Consider the following 9428-nt stretch of genomic DNA (forward strand, 5'->3'; position numbering starts at 1 on the left):
TTTAGAACTGCAAAGGCCAATGGGAACATGTTCTTCCCATACTTGTAGATGCAGCAAGCACTTGCACACCAATTACAAGCATCACAAAACAACCATCCAGACCAATGAAAGGCCCGCAACCATTTAAAAACCCTTTAATTTGATGCACAATAATTCGCTGTTAGAAAGACATGTTGCAAACATCCAATTAAGCACTTCTTGAATATAAAGAATGTTTTGCTAAAAAAAAATCAAAAATGTTGCACAGAAATATTTGCACTGTGCCATGTCTCTTGGCATTGGGCCGATGCCAAAAAGTTGATTACTAGTAACCGCCGTGCAGTTATCCCATTCTAACAGCGAGCACCTTAAAAGTTTTTTAATAGTCCATGACACGTTGGCCTCAGTCACATTAAATTATTGGTCATCTTGATCTTGTTTAGTTGCATTTATTTCTGCTCATCCGCTGCCTTATATTGTTTAATCCTGCAACTCCTTTAATCATTTGTTTCCAGCTATTGAGCCAACTCATCGCTGGTTTTTTGTTAGGAGAAGTTTGTGTACCTTGCAACTGGGAGACAGGGAGAGCGATATGATGGGGATAGGATACATACTGCCGGACCAAAATTATCCGTACACACATGCATGCAGAGGATCAGCCATTTGCCCGGACTTTACCTCAGGCCGCAGAATATATAAACACCAAAAATAAGTAAATAAATATAACATGGTCATGAGTCCATGAAAAATAAATCACAGAAATAAGAAAATAATCGTCAAAGAGAGATAAACCAAACTAACCCTTGCAACATTGGTCTAACTATCTACTCCTCTGTCTATAGTGATATAAAACGTCTCACATTTGTTTACAGGGGGAGTATATTATAGTCACCCATTATTTTTCTTGCAGATACCTCTGTGATGCCAATGTGAACGGCGGAGACCCAAGACTTCGTCTACATGATTACAACAATTATATCTTTGTCCAGCTCTTAAGTGACCCCAACAAACATATCGGTCATTTGAGCCTTTCCATTGCTCCTCGACTTGCAATTGCTTTAGAATACTCACAAAAATACAAAAGTAGATAAATCCAATGACTTGATGCAAGTATGAAGATAGTTTTTAAAATTAGACTTGACTTGTCACTTTCGCTCTCCTTCAGCACTTAACATGCATTCCCTACTGCTTACTTTTGAGAACAGTGCAAGAAAACTGATGTTTCCCTGTGGGGTGACCGTGAAGGACGGAGGGAGCACCGAAGACCAAAGACCAGTACGCACATGGGGTGAGGTTAGGTGCAATGGAAGTTTCAACTGATCTGTTGTTTAGTGTTTTCATGGGTCCCCTTTTATCTTATTAATCGAGCTACTCTATCAGTCGGTGCCTACTCTGGGCAGGAAAGCCATCATGGCGGTTTTCATTGATCTGGGATAAGAGTTACATCATCTGCTATAGCAGCACGAATAAAATCTGGGGGTTCTTGTCACATTTGGTCCCGTACTAGATTGAGCTAATATATGGGCTGCCCTATTAGCCTCCCTAGGATAATGTGAAAAAATTACATGAGTAAAATTGCGACAAAGGAAAGTGCACTCCTCATAGATAGCTGCCGCCACGCCTAGTGAGTTACCGCCATTCTGCATGACTTGCACCACTTCCATACAATCACTCTCGACTAGGATCCTGTTACATCCAACGTTTCCTGCAATGAACAGACCATCACGGAGTGCACACACCTCAGCAATTGACGGTGTATCGATTGTAGGGATGCTCCAACTACCACCTGCAATTAGAGTTCCCATACAGTCACGAATAATAGCACCCGTCCTCTCCGAACCTGTGACCACATCAAATGCCGCATCCACATTCAATTTGTCAAAGCCTTCTTGTGGTTTGTTCCGACCATGTCTAGTGATCTGCGTCGTTCTCAATTTGTTCACTATGGAGTAATTCAATGCCAACACCGAAATTGCTTGAGCAGACCGAATGGATGCTTGCAGAGACTCTCCACGAGTAAACTTTCTTTGTTCCCAGGGGCGGAGCTGGGCCCCGGGCACCCAGGGCCCAGGCCCGGGGCGTGGAAAATGTAACAGGCTATTGTTATATATGATTTTCTGCAGGCCTGGGGTGCAGCCCAGTGAAAGAAAGCAGCCAAAGCCTTGATGGGCTGTGTTAGGCCTTGTACAATGCAAGGTGCTTAGGGAAGGTGCTTAGAGAAATAAATCAGGTTTTTCTTAAAGCACCGGTGCTTATTTATACAGGATAGACGCTTAACTAAGCATCTCTCCTGTAGAAATAGGCACCGGTGCTTCAGAAAAACTCGGTTTATTTTTCGAAGCACCTCTCTAAGCATCTCCCATTGTACAAGGCCTTACGTGAAACAAACGCACGAGGAAAGACCACCATCCCACGATCTAACAATTCTCAAAACAAAACAAAAATCCTACGATCTAACTCCCACGCACGAGACGCAGCGCTGTTGCTAAAAAAAGAAGAGGAAACGCAGCGCTCGCGCGGCCGCCGCCAAGTCGCATCGATCTCCAGAGTCCAGATCCCAGCGCTCGCGTGGCGCCGCCGTCCGCAGTGGCGTCGCATCCGCCCCGTCACTCCCTCTGCTCCCGGTCGCCGCCCTCCTGTCCTATTCTTCGTTCGCCCCGCGGCATCCCTGGCTATTTCGCTGCTTGCTGCCGCTGCCGCTGCTTGTATGTTTCTAATTTTCGTTGAAGCATTTTCTGTTTCCCCCTGATTAGTGTATAAACTGCTTCGAACTGAAATTTAATTGAAATAATATGTGTATGTATGCATCCAGTCATATATCTAGGGTATTGTTGAACTCAAATTGATGTAATTGCCAATTTCATTTCATATTGCAGAAAATGAAGATTAAGAGATTTTTTTCACCGGTTTGCTAAATAGAGCAAGATGTATTTGCAAGTATTGACGATGGTGATATTTTATATGGCTTTCAAACATATATAGGTCTCACAAAGGGCTTTTATCTCGTTGAAGTGGTAAGTTTTTACATTTGTATTAATGATTATTGTTTCACTTCAGGTTTATGCCTTCTCTTATGAAAAATTTCTTTTGATGTCTTGAAGGTGTTGGCTTTTCTTACATCGTTGATGAGGTTACGGGAGGCACAAGTGAAGCAAACCATTGATTTGGTTTTTTTTATCATGTACTGTTTATTGTTTAACATGTTTTTATCTATTCTGTTTTATTTGTTAGAATAATCCGAGGCACTCCGTCGATCTTCCAAGGATCAAGCAATCACACGAGCACGAGCACGACACCGAGATTTGTTAACGAGGTTCACCATCATGGCTACATCCCCGAGGCCTGACTACGGGCGCTCCTCCCCGTGACACCGCTACAATACCGCACCACGGCCGCCCGGGCGCCGGCACACGCCGCTGGTTCCCCCGCGTGCCTGTGCTATTATGTTGGCATAGGTTACATCATGTGTCTACCCCCGATATATATGAGAGGCCTAGGATACAAGTGTTCTATTAGGACACAACTATTACCCTGTCTACACACAGTCCAAAACCAAGTCCAACTGTAACCTACCTTGTACAATAATATTCGACACAACTCTAACATTATTGTTAAGCATTCAATTTAAAATTCTAATTTTTTCGTGTAATTGAGCCATATTTTAGGGTGTCTTTTGAGGTAGCTAAAAGCCTTATGAACATCGAGTTTTTCCCTCCGGGTGAATTTTTTTTTAGGCCCGGGGCTTGCTTCAATCCTGGCTCCGCCACTACATATACTACCCACAAAACGCGGTCCAGAGGTTCACCATTAGCAGCCCCGTCCTTCAGAAGCAAGGAATCCAGAAGCTCGCGCTCGTCTCCTTCTTCTCTGCTGCGAGGTACCAATCCGTTCCAACTTCGCCAGTCTTCTAGGCTAGCATGCCAGCCGGCGGCGAACCGCACGAGATGGCTGCCTTGCACGCGCTTTACGTTCCAGCTATCGCTGCTGCTGGCGGCTTTGTGGGGTACTGGCAGTGGCGGAGTTATGTTGGGGCCAGGGGCCGCTGCTCCCCCCCCCCCCCCCCCCCCCCCCCCCTCCCCCCAGCCTTTTGGCAAAGCCGTCTTGTGGTTTGTTCCGACTATGTCTAGTGATCTGCGTCGTTCTTAATTTTTTCACTCTGGAGTAATTCAATGCCAACACGGAAATTGCTTGAGCAGACCGAATGGATGCTTGCAAAGACTTTCCACGAGTAAACTTTCTTTGTTCCCACCATGTGTACCAGCACACAACAATAACAAGATCACACCGTTGAACACCTGCCAGGGTACGCTATTTGTATCTAGTAGCGGCCTTTCTAGGGGCCCGATCCCGTCGACCACCGCAAAGCAAGCTTCGTCAGTGGTTTCGTCGTTCCCAGGAACGTCCAGATCTCTTTTACCCTTGGGCATGTGAGGAACATATGGTTTATACTTTCACATCAATGGAGCATATAGGGCATTGACTCCGGCTCTGAATATGGCGCTTTGCTAGAACGCCATGACATGGGTTCGATTGCCACATACAGTGATTGGCGGCAATGAATTTTCACTTTTGCCGGCGTCTTCAATTCCCATAATGCCTTCTATACCGGATTCTTCATAGATGAATCATATCGGCGACATTTCCTGGTGGGTCCACGGCAGTGCGACGTCAGGATGCATGCAACGAGTACCCGCAGCTTGTTTACCCGGTGGATTTTACCTGCTAAAAGTTATGTGTTTGGTAAAGAAAAATACCCACGGGTATATATGTAATTGGTAAAAGAAAAACCCGAATTCTTAAAAGTGCAGCTGCGCTCTTTGACGAACCCGAGCGCACGCGCTGCAGCCATCCATTGGCTCGCGGCCCGCATGATCATCATTCGGATTTAGAAAACTGTCCACCCATCCATTCTATATATGGAAAGATTCTCTACAACAGTAGGTTGATTTTTCGTCACCTGGTCCGACCAACCATGTGAACTCAACAATGATGTAGCATGCATTAATTTCGGTATGAGAGCACGTGTCGGAATTATGATCAGTTTTCACTGTTGGGTTCCTCATGACGAACTCTTTAAAATTATATCTCATATGAATATGTTTTGAAGGTTTTTTTGAAAAGCAACTTTGATGCTAGATGAGGCAACTTTAGTGCTAAACCGGAGCAACTTTGATGCTAGATGAATTGCATTGTGTGTATTAGTGAATTCACCTAATAACATACTAATAGTTGTGTGCAGTAGTCTAATAGTAGATGGTTACCAAGGTTGCTAAGTTGCAGACATCGGAGACTAATTTGTAGATAGTTTAGTTGTCAACGATACTGTGAAAGTTGTTTACCGTAGAGTGAAAAGTTGTCTAACATAGTTTCTATGTTGTCTCCCTCAAAAACCAAGTTGCCTATATTGCTACGAAGTTGCCTACGGGTGATCCCCAATTGACTAAAATACTAAGGAAGTTGTCAATCAAGGGACATAAGTTGCCTACAATGTCGAAAGTTTTTTATGGGATGTCTATCATGATTCCACATTTCGAAACTATGTGCGGATGGATGGTATGAGAGCCTTTTCCTTTCCTTTTCCAGGGTAGTTTGCCCGCCTACGCTACTGAGCACGCAGGTGTTGGCTAGCCAGGTCATGGGTGTTGACTAATTGTAAAAGGCGGGATAGATGAGAAGTTGCATAGGGGTGATGAGAAATTTCATAGGGGACGGATCAGACAGTTGCCTGCAAATTTACACAAGTTGTTCATAATTTTGGCACGGGTTGCCCGCAAAAATCATTGAAATCTCCCGATATAATGATGAAAAACATATATGAGTTGCTTGATGAATGCACTGGAGTTGCACAAAAACATACTAAAAGTTGTCTGCATGACTAGTGAGTAGCCTACATTATTCTAAGTTGCATACAATACTTTTTCAGTGTGGTAAGCAACTTCGTTTCATATATAGGCAACTTAGCAACATCCACGGACAACTTTTCAATATATTATAGGCAACTGAAATAGAAATGGCAGTCAACTGAGCATCACTAACATGCAACTTCATAATGTTTTTAGGCAACTTAGAAAAAACAATTATAAGCATCTTCCTAATATTGTAGGCAACTAATTTGCGAAGTTAGAGAACTGAGCAGTAATGGTAGGTAACTATTTACCAATAGCAGGTAAACTAGGCATCAATAATAGGCCAATTTCATAGTATTGTATGTAACTGGGCATCAATAATAGGTAACTGAACATCCATGGTAAGCAACTGAGCAACCATGGCAGGCAAGTTGTGATAATATTTAGCAAAATTCGTTGATACACATGGTGTAGTGAAGTTGCTTATTTTTAGCATTAAAGGTGTCTCATGTTTTATGTGATTTTCTCATTTTTACACAAACCAATCTAATAAGCAGTCCTACTAGGCAAAAAATGAAGTTGCTTTCCTATAGCACTAAAGTTGCCTTCATTAGATCCAAAGTTGCCTCGAAAAAAAGTTCGACGAAACCTATCGATATGAGATCTAGTTTTGAAGAACTCGTCGCGAGAAACCCAATTGTGAAAATGAAATTGAATTTCGACGCTTAAATCAAAAGTTACAGTTTTTTTTAAATTAACCCCAAATAAATGCACGTGGAGACAAGATTCTTTTTTGATGGACCGGGTCAAAGGTGCGTCGGCTGCTCCTTCCATATTTGAAAGAGCGCTCAATCCCACCAACCAGCGCTCGGGCGCCTGCTAGTCAGGTCCAAAGAAAAATTACCCGCCACCGGATATTTCTACTGGTAACGGTTTATGGTGCAAGGGGTGGGTACGGGTTTGGTAATGACAAACCAATACCCGACCCGGCCGGTTGCGATCCCTAACGAGAATATTGCATTAGCTCTCGCAGATACCTCGAAGGTTTTATTTTGCATCACCGAAAGAAAAATGTCCGTAAGATGCTAATGTGAACGGCGGAGACCAAAGACTTTGATCTTCATGACTGTAACTAATATTTTTGTCCAACACCTCGTTTGTGGCCAAAGCAAGCGGCAATGTGGCAACGCGGCGCCAACCTATATTCAACAAACATACAAGTATAAATAGGTTACCCCTAAAGCCCACCAAACATACAGTACAAAATACAACCCTTCGGAAAAAAAAAACATACAAGATGCAAACAGGTCTTGATCAGCGGTTGGCGCTCTGAATCAGCTCAACATATATGCTCGCCTAGAGGGAGCTGATCGGTGCGGAAAGTTGTTGACCAGCCTATAACAAAATGCCGCGGCTCCTCCTGCTTCTCTTCCTTTGCGTCTCGGTGTTGGCCGCTGCACCTGCACAGGCCTATCAAGACAAGTGCGACATCAAAGCCGCCGTTGGCAACGATTCAGACACCGGCAAAAATGAGGTATCGTATCTGAACTCGATCTGTAGTACTAGCATGCAGCATGACTCTTAACTTTAAAAGTGGGGTAGTAGTAATTATGGCTGCGTGTGCATGTACGTACTGGTGTACCAGGCGCCCGGGATCGACGATCTGTTCTATGTTATGGACATCGACATCGAGCTCGAGCAGGCCACCGGCTTGGAATTGGGTTTGTCTCAGGGTGATGCTATCGAAATGGACCAACCTATTCCTAGTACCAGCGCCGCCTTCCAATCACCGGATTTGATCAACTGCCGGGCGATCAACTGGTAAGAACATTAATTACCTCCAATGCAATATGGCATGCATCCTGGAGCCCTACCTGTTTGTTTGTTTGTTTGTTTTTGTGAGGGAAGCCCTACCTGTTTGGAATCACGATGCATGGTTTTGACTTTGTTTCTAGTCTAGTTCGAATTAATTCGAACCAAAATACATACATACAAAATCACTATCAATATGAATATTATCTTGTAGGACGATTGAGGAGCGCCGTCGTGCTTGCCTGGCCCGCATTGTCAGTCATGTTTACTCCAGGGAGAAGAAAGCTATCCCCCTAAGTCCCGACACAGGCTTCCGCCTCCACGGGGAGCCGCTCGAGGACGGCGACTACGTCTATGCTGCCATCTACGAGTACGTGGGCCAAGGCCGTGAGGACAAGTCCGCTCCGCACTTGATCGTCGCCTTCCGAGGCACCGACCTGTGCTGGAAACGGAGGGCGGCGAGGGACGTCTGGTTCAACTGCCTAATCACTTAGACGTCGTCAAGTACGCCCGTCGCTTCAAGCTCGCCTACCAAAAGCTCGGCCACCTCATGCTGGATAATCCAGGTCGCCCCGTTTGGCTCACCGGGCACTCTGCCGGCGCGTCCCTGGCGCTGCACGTGGGGACTCATATGGTGCTCAAGAAGGAGATCAAACTCCCGACTTTCGCCTTCAACCCACCGGTGGCCATACTTGGCTGGTTGCCCGTTCCCAAGCGCGTAAAGAAGCTCATTGGACCGCTGATCCCGTCCAAGCGCAAGCAATCGTTGAAGCTGTGCAGTTGGACTCCGGTGCTGTACGTGCACCAAAGAGACTTCTTCTTTTGCAGGAGGATCATTGGTTGCTTGGAGAAGCCGACCAAGTTGGACAAGTGGGTCATCAACCTGCCGTCCCTGACCATGTGTGCCAACTCTGCCATTGTCCAAGCCGGGGGAGAGCAGTGTGGACCACACAGCATTAAACAGTGGTTTTGTCCCAATAGCGAGCTCAACATGACCTGTCAAGATATAACCTGTCAAAATATCCAAGAATATCGGAAGCATATTCCTCAGGCTCTCAGCCGGTTCAGCCTAGGCCATGCTAGCAAGGGCTTACATGCTAAATATCAGGGCTATGAATTTCCTCTCTTCAGCTCAGATGTACCACAAGCACCCTACGTCCATTAAATATTTGCAAGTAGGATTTGTGTACCACTACAAGGTTTCCCTACGTCTATTAAAGAGTCTGTTTGTAAGTTTTCTTATTTTCCATGTTGTGCAATCAGTGGACTTCAGAAGTTCACTAATTAAATACTAGAAAAAATATACATGCGTTGGACGGGGAAAATAATTAGCTTCAATGAAATATTTCAATTCGTTTCGGAAATTTGATCAATGTATATGAGAATTATCGCATATTTTTCGGAAAAAGGACGAAAAACCCCACCATCTTAAGCCGTACAGCCCACAAATTGTGAGATAGAAAGTGAGTATGTGTAGAGATGCATCTGTAAGTGCTTCTAGTGTCACCCCTAGTTGATTTTGGAGTATTGACGACAAACCTGGAAGACATTGAAGACAATGGCGGTCTGTGAAGATATTCACATTGAAGTCTATGACAGAGAAGACATCGCATGAAGACTATGGAGTGCGAAGACTTATTTGTTTCGTTGTTTCCTTTTCTTCTTCGTTGAGTCATAGGAACCACCGTACTATTAAGTGGGGTCCAAGTGAACAAAGTCAGGGTGACTGAAGTGATGCTCAACCAAATCCTATGTCTTCAAGCGAAGACAATGAGAGCAAATCTTATCCAG

At 44.6% G+C, this 9428-nt stretch overlaps 1 protein-coding gene across 1 annotated transcript; it reads left to right on the forward strand.

Annotated features, from left to right (window-relative positions):
- Positions 1-4073: 4073 nt before the first annotated feature.
- Positions 4074-9012, forward strand: LOC109781978 (uncharacterized). The gene is made up of 3 exons (XM_020340567.4): positions 4074-7359; positions 7471-7646; positions 7852-9012. Exons 1-3 carry the CDS (start codon positions 7231-7233, stop codon positions 8129-8131), a joined length of 585 nt encoding a protein of 194 aa, XP_020196156.1. The 5' UTR covers positions 4074-7230; the 3' UTR covers positions 8132-9012.
- Positions 9013-9428: the final 416 nt, after the last annotated feature.

This window comes from Aegilops tauschii, chromosome 5, assembly GCF_002575655.3.
Source record: "Aegilops tauschii subsp. strangulata cultivar AL8/78 chromosome 5, Aet v6.0, whole genome shotgun sequence".
Classification (NCBI taxonomy): Eukaryota; Viridiplantae; Streptophyta; class Magnoliopsida; order Poales; family Poaceae; genus Aegilops; species Aegilops tauschii.

Coding starts and splice junctions, on each gene's coding strand:
- LOC109781978 (XM_020340567.4), top strand. CDS start 7,231: ATGCCGCGGCTCCTCCTGCTTCTCTTCCTTTGCGTCTCGGTGTTGGCC. Junction 7,360..7,470: donor CAGACACCGGCAAAAATGAG/GTATCGTATCTG, acceptor CTGGTGTACCAG/GCGCCCGGGATCGACGATCT. Junction 7,647..7,851: donor AACTGCCGGGCGATCAACTG/GTAAGAACATTA, acceptor ATTATCTTGTAG/GACGATTGAGGAGCGCCGTC.